Here is a 27,029-nt window from a genome sequence, read left to right on the forward strand (position 1 = left end):
TAAGACTGGCAGCCATGTATCAATTAGGAGGCTCTTGACTTGTAAATAATCATGTTTGTCATCGCTAAAATAAGTTGAATCCTGGTCATTTTATTTTGAAATGACTTTGAAAATCTCTGTTTCTACTACCATGTGAAAAGTGGTAATTAGATTTAGGGAGCATAATCTTTGACTAGGCTACTTCCAGACTAGGATTTCAGAACATGTTACGCTTACAGTCCATCCAGTTATGCCTTTTCTATAACAAATGGTTTTTGTTATTTATTTATGCTGTAATTCCAAACATAAATAGGGATTTAGCACTAATTAGCTAATATAATATGAAGAATATAATTTGAAATATGTTTTACTAATCTATAAAACGCTCACAAATAATCCTCTTTGAAAGATATTACACACGAAGGTTTCCACAGCCAAACAAAGTTTGGGATATAATGTGTAGCACTTTCAAAACTTTGACCATGGAGTGCTTTTCTTCATAATGTATTAAGTTGAACAGGGTTCTAAGCAAGGCATTTTTAAAACAACATTTTAATTTTTAATACTATTCAAATATCAGTTGCTACTTTATTTACTTAGTTGGAATTTTAAAATTACTCTAAGTCTTTTCATGGTTTTTCTGCTATGCTTATAGGGGTTGGCAGTACTTGGGAATTTTGTATCTTCTAGGCTTATTAAAGAACTTCCTTGCATGTCTCTGTTAGAAATTGGCATACGTGCAATTCTAAATTAATGTGGATAAGTAGATCTGTGGGGTTAAGCTTTGCAATTGACTACACCAAAAGAAGCAAGAAATGCCTCTCCAAAAGTTAAGAATTAATAGTTGGAAAGCCAAGAATCATTTGAAAAGTGACAGCTCTAAAGAGCTCCAAAGGAAAGAGATATTTCAAGTGTGGACTTATCTGACTCTAGCAAAGGGTACTGTCATTTCCTTACCTTTGTGCATGGTATCTAAATCTACTATTCACATTCAGGTGACTTGAGGTAATAAGAATCAGATTCAAAGAATGAAGATTCTCTCAGAATATAGAACCATTCTTACTGTTTCTGGTACTGACTAGCACGTATTTTTGTAGTGTTATCTTTCTTTTAAGATATAATTGACATACAGCATTGTGTTAGTTGTAGACGTACAACATAATGATTTGATATATGCATATATTGCAAAATGGTTACCACAATAAGTTTAGTTAACATCCATCACTACACGTAGTTACAATTTTTTTTGTGTGATGAGAACTCGTAGTGTTATCTTTGATGCCACCACTACCAGAAGACCCCCACACTTTCTATTTCTCCCTACCCCTCTTCCAGAGATCATTATGGTATGCAGGAGGCATTACTTGAAGATCTGTATGCAGGGCCAGTGGTGAGGAGGATTAGGCACAGGACCTTTTTGGAAGAGTAGACAAAAGGAGAACAGTATTTGTGTTCTTTTTTGTGTATTTGTGAAAGAAGCATCTCTTTCAAAGCCTTGGAATCTTCTTATTCTCTCAGATGGGGACAAACAGGACGAAAAATTATGTAGGGAATTCTTATAGATAGAATTCCATAGGAGTGTAATAACTACAGTATTATCTGGCAAGAGAACTTGACTCTTTTCAGGAGACCTGAAAAATTAGGTTTGGGGAGTGAAAGGCAGAAGTTAGGAAGTAAGAAAATATAAAGATGACTGTGGTTTGGAGACGATTGGATTATAAGTGAGAGAAGAAAAGGTGAAGAGTTTACAAATGGTAGAGTGATCCAGGCTGTTTGTATGTTTAGAGAATAAAAGGTGCAGAATGCTAGAGAGGAATGAATGATGTTGGCTTCCTATGTAATTTTTGCTGCTAGAAGGAGTTTACCTACAGGTGTACCATTTATATTCTAAAAATTGTTAAATAGTCTCAGTTTACTCTTGTATCTCCTTTTTTAAAAAAATTCAGATTTGAAGCTTCATGCTAGCCCTTTTTGCATAATGTACTTAATACTTTTTAGAGAAACTTTTCTAATTTCTCACAGAACTTGAAATTGAAAGATAAACTATTTTATATTTATTTTCAAATCATTGGAATTATTTCTTTAACTTATATACTGTCTTTTAAAATTAGCCATTTGATAAATCTAAGATCTTTTTCTACATTAAAGACACATTCACATAATTGTTTTATGTTAATTGTGGAAAATTTTGAACAGTAGGGTAAAGTGTAAAAAGCGTGAAGAAAATCATGATTGTCTATTAATATTTTAGAATATTTATAGTTGTCTTGAACTTTTTCCTTACGTGTATTTAATGAAGTTATGACAATACTATAGTATTCATAGTTTTATGTTTCTTTTATTATTTTTGGAAGGTTTTTGTAGAGATAAAATATTAGTTCAATTCAGAATCATAAATTCATTTAATATTTTTAAACTTTTACAATTTTACTAAGTAAAAATGAGACTGCTTTCAATATGTTTCTTTAGAGGTACTTCTCTTTGTAGACTACACCTTAGACACATCTTTTTTTCGTTCCCATTCTCTTCTGCAGATGAGACTTGTCCCCCTAACCCCACTTATTCATTCAGTTTCATTTATTCTCATTTATTTTTTTCAACAAAAATGTAATAGTTCTGCCATGTTTCAAACACCATGCTAGGTGCTGGAGGTATAGAAATGACAAGATCTCTGCCTTAAATAAATTAAGTCTATTAAACAAAGATGTAAATAATTGCAGTTCAGTTTACTAAATCTCATTTTGTCCGTGCAAAAAGCTATAGGAAGATAGAGAGCTGGATGACTAGTACCACCTGAGAAAGTTGAACAAACGTCAGTGGCTAGAATGCAAGATTTCTTGGTAAGAATGAAGGAAGGGAAGAGTGATAAGATATAATGAGTAAGTAAGGTTTTGGGTTCTTAAATTCCAGAATCAGTAGTTTCGATTTGATCCTTTTAGGCCTTCAGAGGCCATCAAAGGTTTTTAAGCCAGGGGATAATATTACCAAATGTTTATTACCAAAGACTTCCAAACCTTCTTAGGGAAAAGCAATAGGTTTACTCAAGTGTATCTTCGACTATTAGGTATACATGGGATAGCCTAAGGTCATTAGCTGTTTTCATGATCCTACATAACAAAACACGCCAAAACTCATTGACTTAATACAACAAGCATGTATTTATCACTTACACATCTGTGAGGTGGCTGGGTTCAGCTGATTTACGGTAGGCTGCAGGTTGCTCTGTTCGACACATCTCTTATTATTCTTGAACCAGTAAACTATCTGGGATATGTTTTTCTCGTGACAATGTCTGCATCACGTGAATTGGTAAGATCAGCTGTGCATGTTTCTGCTCCCATAATGTCTGCTCGTATCCAGCTGGCCAGAGTAAATCAAGGAGTGGGGAATAGGCTTTACCTACCCTGAGGCTATGGCAGGGTATAGATGTTTCTATTACAGAAGATTAAAGAGTTAGAACCAGTATTTTAGTTTATCGTAGTCTTTGGTATTTCTCACAAGACCAGGAAGATAGCTCAGGAACATGTTTCTTTACAAAGAAAGCAGATGTTTTCCCTCAGACCTCCCCTAAAATAACTTAATCCTTCCTTCATTTGACGTGTCTACTCAGCATCTGCTCATGATCCAAAGCTGAGTTTCCTTCTCCTTCATAGAATGTTGGCCTTGTAGATGAAAAGGAGCCTGCCTCAGTTCTGCTTTCTAAAAGGGATAGCTCGTAGCTCTTATAAAAATGCCATTAAGAGATTCAAACTCATTTCTGTTGAAACGGGCTTAGGGAGCTGTGGTATCTGGAGTGAGGGAAGATTTCTCATCTACTATGGTCGATATACTTCTGATCTTGATTGCTCAGATAATTTTGAATACTCTTTGGTCCTACAGCCAAAATGAATAATTTTTAGTTTCTTACAGTTTAGTTGCAGTATGGAATGTGAAGCCATATCAATTAACATTTCGTATTCTGTGACATTAAAATCTCTTGGTTATTTTGCACTTTGGAAAGATCTTTTACTCGTATAGGGCTTCATAATGTCATAAGTGGGTCATTTGGAAAATATTGGTTCACTGAGTTATGCAGGTATTTTAAATGTTGTTTCAGTATATAATACCAAAAATCACATTCATTAATATCGCCACCAGTCTCTTCAGAAAATCTTTAAGTATTGGGCAGCTGTCAAACTCACCGGGCAGTTCAAGTATTCCAAAATTCTGATATTTGTTTTTAAGCTTGAAGTTTTATCATTGACAACAAATATTGTCATATGTTGCACTTGAAGTAGTGGGCTCCCTTCATACATTTTTAAAGAAAATGTCTGCCATTTACCCAAGTATGCTGGCTCACTGCATTGCACAGAAATATTTGGTGAGGATAATTTCTTTTCATGTGCAAGACGTAAATGCACACAAACACTTAACTGGCTGTGTTTAAAGTGCTTACTAATCCTCATTATCTGGTGAACCATAACAACAAGCACTGGGATTTTTGAACGAGCCGGCTTACCTAATTATAACATTATGCAAAACAGTCTCCTAGAAAACCTTCGATATAAGGACCTCTCCTTACCAGGAAAGCAGACTCCTTAGGAAGTGGTCTGATAGTTCAATTCCTTGCTTCCTATTTTTTTGACTTAACAAAAGACACTCAATAGTGATCTCCCGTCTTGGCCCAATGTGCTATTTTGGAGTAAAATTTTTTCATTAAGATTCTGAGATTTGTGCTATAGCTAATTATATACAGTCCTTCTTATATATTCAATTCATGGAGAAACCCCTGTTACCTATACTTTCCTTGGATCTTCATAAAGTATCATGACTCTCTGGTGATGTCTTTCCTTACTTAGTCATCAGATTTTTTAAGGGTAGTGCAATCCATTCCTTTATCACCACCACAAGTATCTCTCTAACTTCATCTATCTTCAGTTGTTTGGGCTTACTCTGTATAGTATTAAGCTTCTTTGTGCACCGTTGATCATGCCTTGCCATTTCTTCCTGTAACCTTTCTCTGTCATGAGCCTCATAGCATTTTCAAGAGAAATCAAAACTCTCCTCATAAGCCTTATTCATTTTAACACTTTTGGTGTAATTCTACTCATATTGTTATCTCTTTAAGCCTTAGGAGAAAATGGAAGTGTTGGGCCCAACTGAGGATGACCTCAAAGAGGGTATCTTCACTTGGATCTTCCCCATTAAAGCATTTGGTTCCCAATATTTTGTTACAGTAGGGAAGCCTATTACAGACAAGTCTCACAGAATACTAGGGAAGCCCGTTATAGACTGATCTCACAGAATTCTGACCCAAAGCAGATAGTAAAGGATCTCTCTTTCAGAATATCATTCTTAGAAGAAGTAGACATAGAATCATTTATAGCCTTCCTCAGACAAAGGATAGCAAGTCTACATGACTAAATGACTGAATTTGTGGGTATTGGAAAAAATGTTCTAAAAGGAGGGAGGGAGGGATCAGACAGTACTGTGCACTGTGTGGTGAGAGTACTAAGGAAGAAGTACTTAATTCTGCCTGAGAGTACTGGGAAGGGCTGTAGAGGAAGTGACATGTGAGCTAGATCTTAAGGGGTGAGTCAGAACTAACCAGTTGGAGAAAGGCATGTTGATACAAAGACTGTGTATAAGGTTTAATTCTGGAAAAAGCTGTGTAATTAAGAACTGCTAGAAACTTGGATATGTAATTGTGCAGAAGAGAGGCCTTACAAGTTAAAACCAAAATAGGCTTTGTTTTGAAGCATACTGAGACATTAGCACTATGGGGCCATGAGGGTGAACCAGGACTTACAAAGTCTCATGGATAATTTAGCACTTAATGTAAGTTTGGTGCTTTATATCTTACTTTTATATTTATGATAGGGAATGGGAGCTAATGTTAGTTATTATTTTTCAGCCATAGTATTAAAATTTCCTCCTACATCTCCTTCAAAGTTCACAGTAAGTGTAGCTAAAGAGCATCCTAAGATTTCAGGGCAATCTGTCTATTGGGGTGGAATGTGAATTTTATTTTTAACCACAGAATGTCTTCATTTTTAGGGAATAATTGATACCAGAAAAAGATTGTTTAAAGTGAATATACTTAAATAACACAATTAATGATTGATCTAATGTGTGTATACATGTAATTCTGTACCCACAAAGAGAAAATGTATACTTTTTTTGGCTGCCCATTGAATATTTTCAAAATTAGGCTGCAACACTTCAGTGACATTGGTGATGTTGTAGTTCTTAATCTGGGCAGTGGCTGTACAGGTGTTTGTTTTATTATTTTTGAAACTGTAATTGTAAGTTTTATATTATCTTTAGTTATAAAATATATCATAATAAAAATTAATTAAATAATAAGAAGTCTGGGGGAAAAATCAAGCCACAAGAAAAACCTCAAAGGCAAAGAAGAAAACTAAACTGAAATCATTGAGTAATTTTAAAATTAGAATAAAAACGCTATATATCTGAGTCTATGGGATGTAAAGCTAAAGCAGTGTTCAGAGAAAATTTTATTGCCTTAAAAACTTAAAAACAAGAAAAATGAAAATAAACATCTAAATCCAGAAGTTAGAAATAGAACAACAAAATAAACTTAAGGAGAGCAGAAGAAAGGTAATAATGAAAGTAAAAGAAGGAAATAAATTAGAAAAAAATGGTGAAACTAATAAATTAAAAATTGATTCTTTGAAAAACAAATCATTAGCTAATCTAATTAAAGTGGAGTAGGTGCAAAGTCACAAATAAGAAATAAGGAAGGAATTATCGTGGATAACAGTGAAAATTAAGAGTCATGTAAAAAACTACTGTTGTGTTAGTTATCTATTGCTGTGTAACAAATTACTCTAAAACTTAATAACTTAAAACAACAATAAACATTTATTATCTCATACATATATTTTTGTGGGTCAGGAATTCAGGAGCAGCTTATCTGGGTGGTTCTGGCAGGGTCTCTCATGAGCTTGTAGTCAAAATGTCAGCCAGGGCTGCAGTTATTTGAAGGCTTGACTGGGGCTATAGGATTTGCTTTCAAGATATCTTATTCAAATTGCTAGCTTATTGGTGCTCACTGTTGGCAGGCCTCAGTTCTTCACCATGTAAACCTCTCCATAGGGCTACTTGAGTGTCCGAATGACTTTTTCCAGAGCAAATGATCCAAGGGAGAGCTAAGTGGAAGCTCACAATGTCTTTTATACCCTAGCCTCAAAAGTTATACTCTGTCATCTCTACAGTAATCACACAGATCAGCCCTATTCGGTGTGGAAGGGACTCCACAAGGACGTGAATACCAAGAGATTAGAATGATCAGGAGTCATCTTGAAGGATAGCTACTGCATCTTCATTCAACTCTGAAATAAGTCTCAAAATGGAAAGTTTTCTAGGAAAATATACTTTACCAAAACTACCTCTAAAAAAAAGACTATCAACAGACCAATTACCAGAGATAAAGTTGTCTGAGAGTTTCCTCCTATAAAAACACCAGACATTTACAGTTTCACAGAGGAATTTTACCAACCTTTAAAGCCAGTTGCAATACAATTTAAGCTGTTCCAGAGTGGAGAGGGAAAAGGTCTATTTTTTATGAAAAGAGTATAACACTGATACTCACCCCCACAAAAAAGAAAAACTGATAAAAAATGCACACAAAAGTATTAAAGGCAGCAGAGTACAGGATGGCCTCTGGACTAGACTTTTGCGTTCAAATCCAAGCACCCGTTTACTAGCTATTGTGACGTGAGCAAGTCATTTAATCTCCATGTCTCTGTTTTCTCATCTATAAATTGCAGTTAATAGTACCCAACTCACAGGATTATATGAGTTAATATTTCTAAAGCCATAAGAACAGCACTTGATACATTGAGAGAGGGAGATATACACACACACACATACACATATGTCAATAAAACACTTGATATATAAATTCAGAACTGCCTCATCTATGAATATTAATCCAAAAATCCAAAGTTAAAATATTAGCAAGCATAGGCCATAAACATAAACCTTGACCAAGTGAGATTTAACCTAGGAATGAAAGCATGATTCCATATTAGAGATCTGTTAAGATAATTCACCATGTTAATTGATCTTTGGGGGAAAAAATCACATCCTCATTGATATTTAAAAGGCATTTGATATAATTACATAAGTATTATTTTTAAGAATTCTTATTAAAATAGGAATATATCTATAATTCCTTAGCATGATAAAGTATATCTGTCTCAACTCAAAAGCCAGCATCTTGCTAATGGGGAAACATTGGAAGTGTTCTGATTAAAATCATGAAAAGGTAAGGATGTCCTTTATCCCCATTATTATTTGACATTGATCTGGAGGTACTAGCTGATGCAATTAGATAATAAAAAGGAATCAGAGGTATAAAATGGAAAAGAAGAGGTAAAATTATCACTATTTCCATTATGGTTGTATATATGCAAAACTCAAGAAAATCAATTAAACAATTACAGATTATAAAAGAATTCAGTAGGCTGTCTGGGTGTAATTAATAGTTAATAACTTTGATATATATATACAACCAATTGGATGATATAATGGAAGAAAAATGCCCATTTGCGTTAGCACACAATGAAAACAGCAACACAAAATACCAAGCAGTAAACTTAAAGAAATGTGGAAGATTTGTACAAAGAAAGCCTTAAAACTCCAAGAATTACAAAAGAAGACTTGAACAAATACATTTGGAAAGGAAGACTAAATTTTATAAAGGTGTAAGTTCTTCCCAAATTCCTCTATTCTTTTATTGTTCTACTGCCAACAGGATGGAGAGAGGATATGTTATTAGACTCAACTAAACTTTCAGACTTATAAGACTACCATGGGCTACACTTGGCATCAGAATCACTTAGAAAGATATGGGACAGGAAGCACAACATGCCAGCAAGTAGGATAAGTTCTTACTCTTCTGCCAGACTCCTTGTAGCAGCCCATGCTGCCACATAGCCATCAGGGAGTTAGTTATCTTTAGCCTCCCAAGTCACAGCTCAATTGCAAGGAAAAAGAGATCCACAACCAGTGAGTACAGATCCCTTCTGCCTTAGAAGTTTCATGCCTCCACAGGAGTCAGTATTGTTCATAAAATTCCCCAGACGTAGTTTCTGGGGAGCCTGCAAGGCATATGTCTAATTGGAACAGACTCCTCCACACTCAGGGAAGTCCAAATATATGGCTTCCTACCAGATATTTATAATTTATCATTCCTTTTTCTCCAGATGCAGTTTTTACCAATCTGGGTAATTTTTGCCAGAGACAATGTTGTCTAGTAACATCATTTATGTGCTGCCTTTATCAGGTTTTCAGGGGTCTTGAGCTAGAACATTGGCAAAAGACAAATTCTCATAGACTTGGAATTGGAAAAGAGTTTTGGAAACAGTTTTGTAAGCCTTTACCTAAAAATACAATCTCAATTAAAAAAAGCAAAATAATATTTGGGGGGAGACCTTGATAAGTTGATACTAAAATTAATAAGAAGAAAATAAAGAAGAAGAAAAACTAGGAAAATCCTTAAAAAAAGAAAAAGGCTTATAGAACAAAGTGAGTAGCATTTCAAAGGTATATTATGCAGTAAATGGTGAAGGAAAAACGAATAGCCATGTAGGGAAAAGACAAGAAAAATTAAAACATTGATCCAATGAATCAAAGGCTGTGAAAAATACAAAATTAAAGTACCCAAGTATGGCTCAGACACTAGCTTTGCAGAGCCGCTCACTGCCCTGCATCCTGTAGGCGCTCCAGCATCCCACCTCTTCACCTTCACACTGCCACAGTGCCCAAGAGGTTCAGTTCAGCTGAGAGGGCAGCTATGGAAGAACCCAAGAAGAAATCAACAAAGCTGTCAGCTAGACCTTTTCCTACAAAAGTTAAAACCAAGCCATAAAAGGTGACAGAAAAGGATAAATCTTTAGGGGGAAAAAGCAAGGGAAAGGGAGCAAAAGGAAAACAGACTAAAGTGGCTAACCAAGAAACTAAAAACACTTCAAAAACAGAGAAACGAAAGCTGTGTGATTAAATTAATATCATTTATCAAGTCAGTGGTCCCTGTATTACAATCCTTGAATAATCTAGAAGAACTTTTTTTAGTCACTGTGTTGTAAATGTGACCTTTTTAGAGCTCTAAAAACTTTTTTTCTTTTTCCTCTGTTTTATTTAGATATTAAATTGTGTAAGTTTAAGGTGTACAGTGTGATGATTTGATATATGTATATATCATCAAGTGGTGAAATGATTACCACAAAAAGGTTAGTTAACACATCCGTCACCTCACATAGGTATCTTCTTTTTTTGGTGGTGAGAACATTTAAGATCTACTCTCTTAGCAACTTTCAAGTATACAATACAATATTGTTATCTACTTTTGCATGCTATACATTATATCCCTAGACTTTATTTACCTTATAACTGGAAATTTTTACCGTTTGAACACTATCACCCATTTTCCCCAGCCCCTGGCAACCACCAGTCTACTCTCTGTTTCTATGAGTTCAGTTAAGAACATGTTTTTTAGGAAGAAAGGAATCCTATTTCTTCCCATTTTGAAAGGGTGAAATCAAGTGCTAGTTTATTTTTCTGTACATACTGAAAATTGTTAACTCTCTGTAAGCTTGATAATGTGTTAAATTGCTCCCTGGTCTTGGCTCTGTGTCAGAATGGTGTTTTATCTGTGACGTCTTTAGTAGCAGTAGTCCAGCTTTTCCTAGTAACTTTGTTAATATCCTGTGAGGGATTGGAAATTTGAATATTGTGCGTGATATCAAATCATGGATTAGTAGGATTTTAGACCTAACACTTAAAACACTTGAAGATAATTGCAGTTGATATCCTGATTTTAGGAATAATTTGTCTCTAAAGATTAAGCTGGAAAGTCACTGGAATAACTATTCAGAAAGGATGACAATATGGCTTTACAGGTTTTACAATACTTAAATTAAGAATTGGGTACAAATTGTTCATAAAGTGTGTGATCAATCAAAACCAACAAAATTCCTATTATGATAGAAAAGTATACTGCCATATACTTCTCTTGGAGTAGAGTAGGCTTTTCTATTATATAAAGCCATTAAAAGAAAAGTGGATAGGTTCATCAGCACTGGTATCAAGTATTGCTACATGATAAGAATGACCATAAGCAAGGCAAAACAAAGATGATACACCATAAGAAAATATTTATAACTCTTGTCACAAAGTCTAATTTTCCCTAATTAATAAGAAGAAGCCCCTATAATAAAATAGGAGAAAGACAATAGCATTTTCCCATGCTTCTAAAACCTCTATGTAATCAACTTTAAGAATTTCTTTCTTTGACCTTGTAAGAGAACTCTGGGCTGTAGAGGTTTCAGCTTTTCCTTCATCTTGGTTTGATGCTGTCTTCAAAGAGACAGACCTGTAGAGCTTATTTGATTTTCTTCAGCTATTTTAAGTGATTCTTAGCTAACCCGTGATACAGTACTCAGGCAGTTTAGTATGAACGCTAAACAAAGACAACTCTTACTGAATACTACGGAGTCTATACTAGGGATAAGCTCGATTTTTCCAGCTCCCTGAGGCTTTTATATCACATTTTTCTACGTATTTATTTGGCTTCATTGAAATAATCAAAATTAAATGGAATGGGAAGATGTCCTGGAATTTATAGTGTAATTCTCACTGGTCAATATGGACTTTAACACTATGTTGATAGTAACTCCAAACCCTGTTCTCTGCCTCCATTCCACAGCGCCATCTTCTCTGAGTCATGCTTTGTTAAATTTGCTGACTGATCTTCTGTTTTGAGGGCCTTTTTCTTAGAATATTTTTCTTAATATATTTTTTACTTTTTGATCTCAGAACTAAAGGTGAATAGCAATCTTGTAATCCTCCTGATTTTCATACTGTTGCGTGTTTTAGAAAGCACGAGTTTAAAAGAGCCTGAATGCCCTTAGAACTGTCCTCTACTTTCCCCTCACCACCTGGGCTAGATCAGCAGTTTCTATTTCTGAGACAGCATATCTTCCTTCTTTTTTCCCAAGATCAACTCAGAAATCTGTCAGTTTATTGTCCCATGCTATTCAGAAAATATTAGTCTATTGCATAAATAGCTAACTTTGAAAAGGAGCTCTTAAAATATCTTTTTTATTGTGAAATACAACACATATGGAAGAGCACAGAAACATACATATACATCTTAATGAATTATAAAGTAAACATCCTCATACCACCCTCAGGTCAAGAAAGAGAACATTGCCAGCACTCCAGAAACACTCCTCTTTCTCTTTCCCATCACAATCCTTTCTCTCCCCACAAAGGTAAGCAGTAACCTGAGTTTTATGTTAATCACTTACCCTGTTTTCTTTGTTGTTTTCCCACTAAAGTATGTATCCCTGAGCACTATAGTTTTGTTTTGCCTGTTATTAAACCCTATGTAAATGGAATCATATAACATGTATTATTTTATATCTGACTTATTTCACTCAACCTTATGTAAGACTTACCCATATTGTTGTGTTTAGTTGTAGCTCATTTTTGTTACTGTATTGTATTCCAGTGTATGTGTCTCCCACAGTTTATCCATTCTAGTATTGATGACATTTGGCTTGTGTTTGGAAAACTATGAATAATGCTGCTGTGAACATACTGATACAGTATTTTTGGTGGACACATGCATTTATTTTTATTAGTGGCATATAGGACTGAAATTACTGGGTCACAGCATACATGTATCTTCAACTTTAGTACATAATGCCAAATTTTTCCACAAAATTGTTGTACTATTCCAGCAGTGAATGAGTTCCCAATTGCTGCACCTCCTCCCCAGCAATTAAATTGCCAGACTCCTTAATTTTAGCTGTTCTAATGAGAGTGTCATTGTGGTTTTAATTTGTATTTTTGTGCTGTGACAGTAATGTATTTAAGCACCTTTTCATAGTGTCTTGGTCATTTGGATATCCTCTTTTGTGAAGAACCCTTTCAAAGCTCTTGCCCATTTTTCTAATGGAGTTGTCTGTCTTTTTCTGATCTGTAGTATTTCTTTATGAATTCTGGATGCAAGCCGTTTATTGGTTACTTCTGTTGAAAATGTCTTCTTCCACCCCTAAAGCTGTCTTTTGATAAACAGAGGTTCTTAATTTTAATGTAGTCTAATTTATCAGTCTTTTCCTTTAAGCTAGCACTTTTTGGGTCATGTTGAAGAACTTTTTTACCACCTGAGGTTATGAAGATAAGCTTTATTATCTTATAAAAGTTTTATTGTTTTGCCTTTATATTAACCTAGAGACAATTTTTGTATGTGGTATAATGTAGGGAGTGGTTTTTATATTTACACATGGATCATTCAGTTTTCCCAGCACCATTTATTAAAAAGCATCCTTTCCATACTGCCCTGAAGTTCCCCTTTTGTTATAAATCAGGAGTATGCATGGATCTGTTTCTAGGCCCTCTACTTTGACTATCTTTGTACCAACACCACTATTTTAATTACTATAGCTTTCCGAAAATATCTGCTAGAAAAGTCATCCTATCTTCTTCTTCGACAGTATTTTGATTCTTCTTGGCTCTTTACACTGCCGTAGAAATTATAGAATCAGCCTCACAAAAATTCTCTTGTGATTTTTATTGAGACTGCTTTGAATTTATAGGTAATGCACTTTAGGGAGAATTGACATTTTTACAATTTTAATTGTTCCCATCTGTAAACATGATATGTATCTCTCTGTTCACTTAGATCATTAATTCCTCTCAAAAGTGTTTTATAAGTTTTGTGTGTAGCGATCTTGCACATCTTTGGTTTAGATTATTACTAGAATTTGAATATTTTTAATACAATTATGAATGTTATTTAAAGATTTTTGTATTCTATTTGTTGCTTGTTAAGTAAAAGTACAGTTGATTTTGGTATTTTTCACCTTATGTCTAGCAACCTTGCTGAACTCACTCTAATAATTTTTCTGTGGATTCTTTTGGATTTCCTACTTCTATAGTCATATTGTTCATGAATAACAATAGTTTAATTTGTTCTTTTATAGTCCTTATGCCTTTTATTTCTTTTTCTTATGTTGGTAGAGCCTTCAGTATAGTGTTGAAAGGAAAGGGGGATAGGGATCATTCTTGGCATGTTCCCAACCTCCAAGGGGAAGCTTTCAACTTTTATCACTAAGTATGATGTTTGTTGTGAAATTTTTGTAGATGCTTTATGAGATTAAGTTTGTTCCCTTCTATTTCTGGTTTTCTAAGAATTGTTATTGTGATTTAATACTGAATTTTATGAAATGCCTTTCCTGCATGTATTGAGGTATTCATGAGACTTTTTAATTTTATTGATATGACATATTACACCAAGGGAATTTAGAAAGTTAAACCATCATTATACTACTGCAATCAATCCAACTTAGTCATGAGGTAATATCCTTCTTATATATTTCGTGATTCAGTTTATAATATATTGTTTAGAATTTTTGTACCTATGTTATGAGTAAAATTGTCCGATAATAGTCCTTTTAATATCCTTGTTATGTTTTGATACCAAGGTTATGCTAGCCTCTGAAAATGAGTTGGGGAATAGGCCTTTTTCAAAATTCTGTGGAAGAATTTGTGTGTTATTTCTTCTGCTTGTTTGCTAATGAAGTCATCTAGGCCTAGGGTTTTCTCTCTCAAAAGGTTTCATTTATAGAGTCAATTTATGAGATTATTCACATTTTTTGTTTCTTCTTTGACACTATTAATTACTTGGATTTTTGTAGAAATTTCTCCACTTTGCATAAAAATTCAGATTTATTGACATAAAGTTGTTCATAGTGGCCTCTTCTCCTTTTCATGTTTATAAGATTTGTGGTGATGTTCTGTTTTTCATTCCTGCCTTTGGTTATTTGTGAATTCTCTTTTTATCTTCATCAATTTGCCAGGGTTTTAAATCTTTTATTAGTCTTTTCAAAGAGCTACATTTTGTCTTTGGTCCTCTTTTTTGTGTGTGTGTGTGAGGGAGAATGGCCCTGAGCTAACATCTGTTGCCACTCTTCCTCTTTATGCTTGAGGAAGACTGTTGCTGAGCTAACATCTGTGCTAATCTTCCTCTATTTTATGTGGGATGCCACCATAGCGTGGCCCAATGAGTGTTGCCAGGTCCCTGCCTGGGATCCGCACCCACAAATGCTGAGCTGCTGAAGTGGAGCGCACGAACCCAACCACTACACCACCAGGCCAGCCTCGGTCCTCTTTTTTTAAAGTTTATTTCTCTTGTCTTTATTTCTTTTTCTCTCCTTGGGTTTGTTTTGTTGTTCTTTACCTTCCTGAAATAGTTGAAATAGAGATAACTCTTTAATTTTTAACCTGTTTTTTCCCCTAATATGTACATATAAGGCTATTACTTTAAGGTAGGCAGAGTTAAACTGTATCCCACAGATTTTGATATTGTTGTTTAATTCAAAGTATTTTCTAATTTCTGTTGTGATTTTTCTTTTGGCCATGGGTGTTTTAGAATCTATTTCTTAATTGCTGAATATACAGGGATTTTTAGTTTTCTCTTTGTTATCGCCCTATCAGAAAACTTACTTTAAATTACTTTACCAGTCAGATAAATTATTTCAGCCCTTTAAAATTTATTGTCTTGCTGTATGTGCTTTACAAGAACGAGTGTTCTGTAGTTGTTAAATACTGAAATCTATATATGTCTATTATATCACTTGTTTATTAAGTTCAGTTTGATAGCTTTACTAATTTGTGTGTACACACTTGTTTGCTGATTATAGCTTTGTGTATTTCTTTGAGTATTTCTGTCAATATTTTACTTTAAGTCTTCGGAAACCATTTCTTAGATACTTACAAATTTGGAAATGTTATATCTTCTTCATAATTTGAACTTTTATCATTGTCTAATATCTCTGTTTATCAAAGGTCACACTTTTTACCTTAAAGTTTACTTTGTCTAGAATTAATATAGCTATACCAGTTTTCTTTTGGTTAGACATGGTATGTCTTAATCTATTTACATTTAATGTAATCGCTGTGTAGTTCTGTTTTTTTAATTTAAATCTGTTTTATTATGTGCTTTTTATTTTTCCTACCTGAAATATGTTCCTTTTCTTTTGTTTCTTGCCCTTTTTTTTGTTCTTTTTGCCTTTTTCTTTTGACTACTTTTTATTATTCCATTTTTTCTTTTGTTAGTTTACAAGTTTTACACTCTTTTTCTTTTAGCAGTTAACTTACAGATTGCAACGTAAATCTAAGACCTATCAAAGTCTGTTAATTAGTACTTTTATCTTTTCACCAGATAATGCAAGGACTTTAATATGCTTTAGTTGTTATATGATATAGTTGCTATTGTTGTTGTGTTTTTAACCACCTGTATATTTTCAATCCAACATGTTGTTCTTATGTTTTACGCAGTCAATATTCATTTAGACTTAATCACGTATTTACCATTTTCATTGGCATTCACTTCTTCCTCCCTAACTTTTCTTCTTGGGTCATTTTCTATCTGCCCTTTAGTATTTCTTTAGAGTAGGTCTACTGGTGACAGATTTCTCTGTCTTGGTCTGTCTGAAAATGTGTTTATTTCAACTTCATTCTTGAAGGTAGTTTTTGCTATGTATAGAATTCTAGGTTGGCAGTTACTTTTTCCTTTCATCACTTTGAAAATACCATCTGTTGTTTTCTGCCTTTCATTGTTTCTGTTGAAAAGTAAACTTTGAATCTAGTAGTTGCTTCTTTGTTGCAGATACATTTTTTTTCTGACTGCTTTTAAGATTTTCTCTTGCCTTTAATTTTTAGCAGTGTGTCTAGGTATGAACTTCTTTTTATTTGTTTTTCTTAGAGGTTGAAGGCTTTCTTTAGTCATTAGGTTAATATCTTTAATTGGTTTTGAAAAATACTCTACCATTATCTCTTCAATATATCTTCTACAGGGTCTCTCTCCTCTCCTGGTATTCTTTTACACATGGTAGATCTTTTTGTTATGTCTTTGTCTTTCACGTTCTTTTCTGAATTTTTTCCAAAAAAGTTTTTATTTTGTTTTGTTTTTTCTTCTTGATTTTTTATATTTTCTTCTGATGTAACTTTGGTCCACTAATTCAACTATGTCTTTCTGTCTCCTTCAGCATGATTAATTTAAGTCTGATAGCCACAATATCTGGAGGCATTGAGGGTTTCTGTTTTCTGTTGTTTTTACTGATTTTCATTTACATTGTTTGGTCTCCTTTTGTGCCTGGTTAGCTTTGATTGTGTGTCATACATAGTATTTGAAAAATTATTTGTAAAAATAATTTGAGGCCTGAGATGATATTACTTTCCTCCAAAGACTGTTTTCATTTTTTTCTGCCAGGTCCTAGGACACTAGCAATCTGGGATTACTTTAATCCACTTTTAGGGATTATAATTTTCTGGGCCATTCAAATGACTTGAAGATAGGCTGCAGTGTCTACAAGGACTATTATAATTTCAGTTTACCGTTATATCTAAGATGCAAACCTTGGGGACCCCAACATCAGGCATGGAGATTTTGCCAGGCAGTAGCCCACACCCTTGTGTGGGTCTGGGCTCCAACTTTTATTCTCTGCCCCAGGGATTGGCAAACTTGTTCTGTAATGGACCAGAGAGTAAATCTTTTAAGCTTTGTGGACCATACAGTCTCTATTGCAACAATTAATGGTGCCATTGTTCTCCAGAAGAGCCATAAACAATGTGTGAATTAATGAGCATGAATGTTATTTCAGTAAAACTTTATTTACAAAATCAGGCACAAAGCCAGATTTGGCTCACTGGCCATAGTTTGCTGGCCCCTGCTATAGTCTGTCAAAAGCTTTGCTCAGACTCTCAGCCACCTCTTCTTAAATTTAGATTAGCCCTAAATGCTAGGCTAGCCTCTCCTTAGTCTACCTTGTTAGCTCTCCAGTGCCTTCAAGAATATGTTGGGTGATTTATGTTTGGTCCAGTTGTTCTCAGCAGGAAGTTTTATCTGAAATCCCTAGTCTGCCATTATCACAAGCTAGAGTCATATATAAGGTAACCAATTTAAAAGCAATGAGATTTTTCTCCCCATCTGATCTCAAGAAGGAAGCTTCTTGAGTTATTCTCAGAGAATCTCTCTCACTAGCACCATGCAGTATATAAATGACATTTTTATTTTTAGTAAAACTGAGTTTCAGGACATGTTTCTATAGTTTTCCTAGAGAGATTGTGCATTCCAAGGTTAAAGTTATAGAGCAGTGTTGTCCATCAGAACTTTCTGCAGTGATGGAAATGTTCTATATCTGTACTGTTCAATATGGTAGCCGCTAACCACCTGTGGTTATTGAGCACCAGAAGTATAGCTAGTGTGAATGCAGAACTAAATTTTTACTTCTGTTTAATTTCAATTAATTTAAATTAAAATAGCCATGTACAGATATTTAGTTTGGCATGGATGCAGCTTTGATTAAAAGAAGAATCTCATCTCAGTACAAAATGTGTTCTTACGCTCCTACCCACCAAAGTATCCATTTTCCAGTGCTCTTACAAGATATACTCAACCTAAATGTGTTTGATGGATGGTATGTCAATAAATATCTTAGGCCTCACAGAATGTTTCCATTTATTCCTACCATTCACCTGTTGTGATGGAAGTACACTTGTTATTCTAAATGGGCCATGTAAAACCAATACAGTCACTCAATTTACTGTCTAATGTGTATTTTTCTTTGCAGGGAAAGGGGCGTCTTCATCGAGGAAACTATCCAAGTCCATCCTCTCCTGTTGTAGTCCGATTGCCCTCCATGTCTGATGTCCCAGAAGAGACCTTGACTAGTGAGGCAGTCTTGGAGACTGACATCACAGAGCAGCAGCAAGCGGCTATGCAGCAGGAAGAGAGAGTACTGACTGAGCAGATTGAGAACCTACAGAAAGAGAAGTGAGTTTCCGGGAGGAAAGGGAGCAGTTGGTTATTATCTGCTTTCACTTCCTCCCTTCTAGCCTTTCTTTATTTTTCCTTATTTATTAAATATCTCCTATATGTCAAGCACTATCCGATGATACAGGGGATGTAAAGATGACAGAAGACACATTGCCTATACTCAGGTAACAGTGTGAAAGTTGTCATCTCAGGGAAGGAAGCTCCACGAGCAGGAAGACTTAAAGCTGCTACAGTGACGGTTCTGGGGAGGCTGACTGGGACGGGTGTGTCAGTCTTAGTCAAGATGCCTAACAGCTCAGAGACCAGCCTCAATGAACAGATGTGTCTTAAAAATGGGAATAAGCGGGGCTGTCACCATGGTCTAGTGGTTAAGTTTGGCACACTCCCCTTCAGCAGCCTGGGTTCAGTTCCCGGGCACGGACCTACACCACTCGTTGGTGGCTGTGCTGTGGCACCGACCCACATACAAAATAGAGGAAGATTGGCACAGATGTTAGCTCAGGGCAAATTGTCCTCAAGCGAAAAGAGGAAGATTAACAACAGATGTTAGCTCAAGGTGAATCTTCCTCAGCAAAAAAAAAAAAAAAGGCAGGGGGGTAATAAGGATTCCCAGGCTAAGACAAAGTCCCTTTTAAGAAGAGGCATTATTCAAAACTCCATGAAGGAAAGTTATTGTCTGATGATCAGTATAGCCGTGGGGCCAGCAACTAGATGGTCAGGGTAAGACAACTCTAGAGGATGTTAGGATACTGGGTAGGGAAATTGGTTGCAATTTAGGAGAGAAACAAATAAGCAGCTCTGTGATGTCCACCATCACTGGAGCAGGGGTGGGTTACAACTACATCTTGGGATACTGTGAATATCCCATGGGTTCTCCTTAAAGGTACTTTTTACTAGTTCTAGTTGACAATGATGACTCTTAAATTTTAAGGGGATTTTTGTTCCTGAGTTCCAGGATCCCAGGTCTGAGAGCTTGATGCATGAGGGAATATGAATCTTAAAGTACTTTTTGCCTGTCAGGATTGATTCTAGAACTTAGGCAAGCTAAAAAAGCATCTGGGGCTCAGCTGTGCAAAACATGGTAAGGCAAAAGTGGTGTACATTGACCAGGGCCTAGCTATTTGATATAAGAATGATCTGAAAAGAGGCCCTGACTCAGCTTTGATGAAGATGGTATTGCAGGTATTGAAGGATGAACAAGAATTTGCTAGGAGGGAGAAAGTCTTTCCAAAGAAAGGAAAAAGTATGTGTATAGTCTCAGAGGTGTGAATGCACATGGCTTATGACAATTGTAATTGCAGCAATGAGTTGCTGGTGAGACTATCCTTGAAAAGATTGTCCATGAATCTCAGGCTAAGTATTGGAGGTATTGAAGGATGACTAGTTCAAGTTAGGTAGAGTGGAAGTGAAGCTAAGATGGCTCTGAAAGGGAGGAGACTTGATGAAAAAGGGAGTAAGAATTGGAAGGATAAGGAGGTTGTGGACAGAGTGGAGTTTTGGGTTCACAGCTAGTATATTTTCAGGTGATGACAAACTCTAGGATCTGCCCATTGGAGGAAGTTACCTGGATAAGGTGGAAGAAAGGTTATTAGAAGTTGCAGACATAAAGGAAGTTTGGTGTTAGGGTACTGACGTCAGATTTTACAAAGATACTGATTTAAATAGATTGGGGTGATGTCCGGCAATAGTGAGAAAGCAAGATTAGGAGCAAGGACCAAAGACTTCAGGGAATGTGGGAGGAGGCATGACTGAGAGGTAGTTGGGTGATTGATAAGAGGAGTAGAGAATACTATCCGTGGAGATGGCATAAGCTTCAAAGGACAGAAAAGATCAAGCAATGTTTTACTTCATCTAGAGGTCTCTCTGTGATCAAGGTAGAATGTATAGTCTGTAGCCAGTTGGTAAAGTTTCATGGAAAATAGTTAAGAGCTGGAGGGAATCTTAGAGATTATCTAGTTTAATCTCTTTGTTTTGTGGCTTAAGAAGCTGAGGTCCAGAGAGAGGAAAGTAATTTCCTGATGCTTTATGAATGAGTTTAGAGTTTAGAACCCTGATCTCCTGATTATCAGCCCAGAGTTCATTTTACCAAAAGATCCTACGGCTGCAGCATCTTTACCCACCTCACCCTTAGCCCTGTTGTGGGTCCTAGGCTTTGCTGTCTTTAACCTTCACCATTGCTGTGGCTTACAGGTCCTTATCACCACCCTGGTGAGAAGAGTAAGAAATATGACTGTTTTTGCTTCTTAAATTTCTGACTTTCATGGGAGGTCTGTTTTCTTGTAGTCTTCCTTCCACTTCTTATCAAATGCTAATGGATTTCTTGGTTGTATCTTACAGAGAGGAGCTAACATTTGAGATGCTTGTACTGGAACCACGTGCCTCTGATGATGAAACCCTTGAGTCTGAGGCCTCTATTGGAACTGCCGATAGCTCAGAAAATTTGAATATTGAGTCTGAAGGTGCCATTTCTGAAAAATCAGGTAAATGAAAATGTTTGACCAAAGACTCCAGATTTGTTTTGCAAAAGAGGAATAAGGACTCCCAAGCTAAGACAAAGTCCCTTTCAAGAATGCCTTGACCTTACACGAAAAGGTGACAAAGTCCTAAGGAGTTGAAATATACTGATCTTTGTGAAGGTTCCATATAAATTGTTCATCAGACTAAGGCTTCAATGTAGTGTAGTTTTTTGGTATAATTTAATGTTTTCTCTTATATTTACCACAGAGAAAAAGCGAATAATCACAACACACGTTGTCTTACTGACCTATGGTCCATTTTCTAAGGGTGGGGTAACAGGAGTTGTGCCCTGCTGTGAGATGGGACTGTACCAAAGCGGGGGGTATTTAACTACCTGACATGTCTCAGGGAGACATGGAACTAACTATATATATTGGCAGTTTTTTAAATGATAGTGACAGTTATAGGCCTTTCCGAATGGCGTAGTCAATCTCTAGACTTCCTTGGGCTTGATCCTGAAATAATATATGTAAAAATAGATGATGAACTCTTCTCGAGTCGTGACTGTGCACAAAGGTCAGCCTGGACCCTCCAGGTCTTAGCCCACCCAGTTTCATGTGTGAACAGTGAGACCAATTCTTATATGATGATTTCCTTTAGAGAGAACTGTCATTTACAGCTTTGGTCTCTTTTTTGCATTAGAGAGAAGCTTAGCCCTTAGTTCTCTGAAGGCAGCGGGCAAGTCTGAACCTTCAGGCAAGTTGCGAAAACAGCTAAAAAAGCAGCAGGACTCTTTGGATTCAGTGGACTCTTCAGTCTCTTCTTTATGTTCGTCTAACACTGCATCCTCCCATGGGACCAGAAAACGATTTCAAATTTATTCCAAATCTCCATTCTACCGAGCTGCCTCAGCTGGTGAGGCCCCAGGAATGGAAGGGCTGTTGGGCCAGACCAAATCCCTGGAAGACAGGCCTCAATTCATCAGCAGAGGAACCTTCAACCCTGAAAAGGGCAAACAAAAATTAAAGAATGTGAAAAACTCACCTCAGAAAACCAAAGAGACCTCAGAGGGGACAGTCGTGTCTGGCCGCAGGAGAACTGTGGACCCAGACTGCAGTTCCACCCAACAGCTAGCTCTCTTTGGAAATAATGAGTTTATGGTCTGAACTAGCAGGTGTGTGTCCCTGCATGGCTACAGAGTGGTAAACACATCTCGTCTTTGGGGCGTCTTCTCATCACCTCATCCGCAGTAGTCCATCCTAATTGTGGTCCTGCCTCTTACCCAAGCATACAACCAAGACCATGTGTGCTGAATTCCTGGGCCTCCTGCAGAAGTGGACAGGCCTCTTTGAAGCCTGCTTGGGATGGCGCCAGCTGTGCCTTGGCTGCTGTATTTGACTAGAGATTTCACTAAACAAAGCCACCTAGGACCTGGGGATCTGGGTCAGTTGTGGAGGTCTTTGTAGTCGCCTCTCCTCCATCCTCTTTTCCCTTCTTAGAGGTGGATGTTGAACTAGGGGGGACATTGTGGGCCTGCAGGACCCACTGATTTCTGGCATTTGAAGAAAACATGTAAATCTTTCTTAACCATGAAAGCAAAAGCCTTTGGGTTTATTTGGGGATAGTTAGGAACTGAGGTAGAATATAATTTTTTCCGAGGATTTATAAACAAAAAGCCTAAGCCCTCTATTTTAAGATTTTTGAAAAACACTCCGTATTATATTCTGGGGAAAGTAAAAAAGCAGTTGTTTCCCTTAAGCCATCAGAGCATGTCTCAGACATCTGGTTACTCAATGAAGAAGAGAGTACATATTTTGTTTTTTGATGATGTTTAATGTCATAATAATCAATGCTGGTTTAACTCCTGGTTAGTTCCTGCCAAATATATTGCATGGGCTGAAGTTTCAGTAGCCATACTCTTCTCTTTTTCCCTGGTCCTAGGACCAGGTTCCTCTAAATTTTTTTAAATGTCCCAGAGACATGGTGATCCCTAAACATGAGGGTTTCATCCTAATCCATCCAGGCCTTTCTCTTGGTATAAATTAAACTGAAGATCACATATGAACCTGTTTATCTGCTGGTGGATTTTCACCATGAACTCAAACAAATAATGTGACCATTTAATCACTTCTCCCAAAACATTCACACACAACATTGCATAAGTGTTACAGAAACCTGCCAAAAAATAAAAAGAGAAAAGTTTTTAATATGACGCATCTAACTTTTATCTTCTCCTCAGACTATCAGTATTAAATAGATGAAAAAAAAATCGAGGACTACTTGAAGCTATTTTTGTTAATATTCTGGTTCCTGAAGTTTACTGTAAATATTTATGTATAGTAGGCATATTTCTTTTTAACCTTATGCTTCCCTCCTCCCCATGGAATCTCTTCCCACAGATTAGGAGCTATTGGACAGGGTGGGTGAGAGCCACTCATTCCCTGATTTGGAGGAAAAGTCAGACCACCTTTTTCACCACTGGGTGTCTCCATACCCCTGAGTTAGAATAGCATTTTAAGCTTCTTAGCATTTGTGGGATTAGAAACCTGTTTTTGCTATTTATAATATATGGAAAATGAAACATGATACCCTTTATTGAGATAAGTATGTGAAGATGTTTATTTTTAATGTTACTAAATGCATCTTGTCTAACTACCACATGCACTGTTCTAAAAAAGAGCCTTTACCATCTGTAACCTGAATTTTGGTTATTCTTCCTTTTCATACTTCTTTGATTTAAAGTTATGGAAATATTAAGACTTTTGTTAAGGCAGAATCTCTCCTGTTACACAACACTGAACCTCATGCCACTGCCTCAGTGGTTATTGTCGAGCCCCAGAGGTCAGACTTGGAACATCATTCTGAGTGGCAGCTAAACGTAGCAGGAGTCTTACCTCTCCCTGGTTTGGGTTCAGAAATGAGTTAGGGAAAGGAATCTTTTTAAATCTCCAGAATGATGATGGTTAGTGAGTAAATGTTAGATTTTATATCCTGCAAACATCTGCCACCTTGTTCATGCTGTTCTCAGGAGTAATAAATGTAAAGCCTTTAAAAATCTGAATTTCAGAGACTCTCCTAGAGGAAAGTCCAGCCGCTCAGCATGGTTGTGTCAAAGTGGGATTGCTGGTGCTGCAGGGCCCCATGCTAGGCTGCACAGTCTGTTTCAGTATTCTTGGGAGAGTAGTCTTCTGCTAGGCGTTGACTACTACTCTCCACTTGCTCCAGAACATTGGTTAAATACTATACAAAAAAAGAAATTACCCTTGTTGAATAATTTTCTTTGGCTCAGAGGAATGGCGGAGAATACATCTTGACATATGTTCTCTCTTCTAAATCGTTGTTTGCTTTTTTGCAAATTAAGTTTTTGGCAGTCATGTAGGTCACCTTATAGGAACTAGGTGATGGATGTTAAGAGACTTTAATTTTTCTCAGGGATCTGAAACCTGAATTTGGATAAAATTAAATAAAAAGTATTTGTTTTTCAGTTGCTAGATTTGTGGATTTCTGGTCATTTAACAAGCTGCCAGAATGGAAGGTGGTGAGGAGGAGAGATCCACTCAATTTTAAGAATGGAAAGCAAGTGTGGGACCCTCCCTTTGAAGGAAAGAAAGCTGCTGTTCTCATAGGATAACAGTCATTGTTGGCCTGATAAAGATATGAAGCCATAACTCTTAAAAACTGTCAGAACCAAGTGCTGTATCTCCTTCCACCTGAGCTTAACTGGTCCTCTCTGTGGTTAAAGTTATGTCACCACAAAGTAATGCTGTATTACAATCACTTATGATTAAGATATTTAACCTTAATATGTGTCAAGTTTGTGTTTCTTGTTGCTTCTCCTTTGCTTGTTTTCTTTGATCTCAAATGCCTCCAAGGAAATCCCTGCATGGCAGCGCTGGGACAGCCCCACGTGTGGTGCCTGTACTCCAAAATGCAGAACATTCTGTTCATATCACACATTCCTTGCCCCAAACAAAGCCTGGATTTTCACTTCCCCCCATTAAAGCCAAGGTGTCCCTTATCATGGAAAATTTAATGGAAGCAGAGAAGTGTAATTTTAGGTTCACACTGTATATCACAAAGTGAAACAGACTGCTTTAACAGCATAGGGAGGTGACATGCTTAGTTCATAATGCACTTTGTACTTCCTACCATTTTAATTTTTTTGTCCCTCTCGGCTTCTGAAAACACAAAGGGAGATACAGCCTTCCCAGTATGAGCCTTGCAAACACAGAGGGGCATGAGATCAGGAGATGGGATCCCAGAGCCCCCACCTTCTCATGCTTTGGAAACCAGCTATAGTTCTTACCCTGCTGGGAGGTTAGTGGAGATTTCTGTGTCCCATCACAATAGGGTTGTTTTCACTGTCAAAGACAGAGTCCCAGAAGCGTGCTGAAAAGGAAGTCCAGCAAGGTTCTGCAGGCCCACTTCAGTAACTGGGGGCCATGGTTTTTTGACTGTAACTAAGGAATGTGTACCTTACAGAGCACTTTGGTGAACTAGAGAGAAGAAAGTATTCTCAGGATGTGTTCAAAGCTAAGTGAGTTTTAATTTTGAAAAGAAACACAGTCCAGACGGCCTTTCCTTTTCCTTCTCTCTCTCCTCTTTTTTTTCCTTTGGTGCAGAAGTGGACATGGGGCGTGCATCATTCTGTGTTGACAAATGTGTATGTCTACCCATATTTTTGTGACAACTCCTCAGCACTGTCCCCCAGTACTAGTCTTCCTAGTCTTCCTAGTAAAATTCCTTGGTACTTGTGGGAATCTTCTTTCTATGCCTCTAAAATACTTTTAACCACTTTTCTTTGGAACCACTTCCACATTTGATTTGGTGTTAAAGTGTAACAGCAAGATGATGATTGTGGACATGGATCTATTAGGTCTTGTTGGTCTCTTGGTTTAAATTGTTTTCAAAAAGCCTGCCAAGGGGCCTATCACCTTGCTGTCCATCCATACTTTATACCTATTTATCAGCCCTCTTAGGTCATATAAGAGTTGCACCTTTTGAACCAACTAATTGTATTTACTGGGGGAAAGGTGTGGACTACAGATTAGTATTATATTATTTTAATGGATTTAAAGTAATTTATAAGTATGCCAAGTGTAAATTTTTAAAAGACTATGTATTGTAAAAGGACATATCCTGTGAAATATAAATATCATTTTACTGTTTAACAGAATAATTCTATAAGAAGGATGATTTATCTCACCCAGAGAACTGATTACATTCCTGATGCAATCAGCAGGCACTTTGTAATTTCCTTTTGGGTCTTTTTTTTGGAGGGGGAGAGCAAAACATCATCTGTATAAAGTGCAGTTTGTATCACTCAAAATATGCACTGTGCGGCTACACAAAAGCAGCTTGATGAACAAATCACTCCATGGCTCATTAAAGAACAAAGCTTCCAGAAGCAGCAATACGTGTGGTTTATTTTCTGACCATTCTGGCTCCCACCCCAACTCGCTCCAACCCAGCCCCAAGGAACAGCAGTGAGTTTTGTTAGTTAAACTGATTTTTTTTTTTAAGGAAATCACCGAGCTCAAAATTAACAAAGTGCAGAAGTGGTAGTTATTAGAACTCAACTCAAGTGAAGGTGAGATTCAAGCTGTTAGTTTTCTGTAAGGGATGCTAACTGCTAGCTGTCAAGGCTTCATTTAATCAGTTTAGAGCTAGGTAGGAAGGGAAGGCAATAAATCTACGTTTAGGGTCCTCACCAAAGAGGCCATGAACAAGTAGCAGTGTC

At 36.5% G+C, this 27,029-nt stretch overlaps 1 protein-coding gene across 5 annotated transcripts in view; it reads left to right on the forward strand.

Moving 5' to 3' along the window:
- The window catches only part of LOC124233049 (unconventional myosin-IXa), a 289,642-nt gene extending 262,943 nt beyond the window's left edge, over window positions 1-26,699 (forward strand). For all 5 annotated transcript variants that reach the window (XM_046650076.1, XM_046650077.1, XM_046650080.1 and 2 more), the window contains 3 exons: window positions 18,627-18,829; window positions 21,170-21,312; window positions 21,992-26,699. In XM_046650076.1, coding sequence (XP_046506032.1) covers window positions 18,627-18,829; window positions 21,170-21,312; window positions 21,992-22,455 — 810 coding nt within the window. In that variant the 3' untranslated portion in view covers window positions 22,456-26,699. The remainder of the gene's footprint in view (window positions 1-18,626; window positions 18,830-21,169; window positions 21,313-21,991) is intronic.
- The last annotated feature ends 330 nt before the right edge of the window (window positions 26,700-27,029 follow it).

This window comes from Equus quagga, unplaced genomic scaffold, assembly GCF_021613505.1.
Source record: "Equus quagga isolate Etosha38 unplaced genomic scaffold, UCLA_HA_Equagga_1.0 153_RagTag, whole genome shotgun sequence".
Lineage (NCBI taxonomy): Eukaryota > Metazoa > Chordata > Mammalia > Perissodactyla > Equidae > Equus > Equus quagga.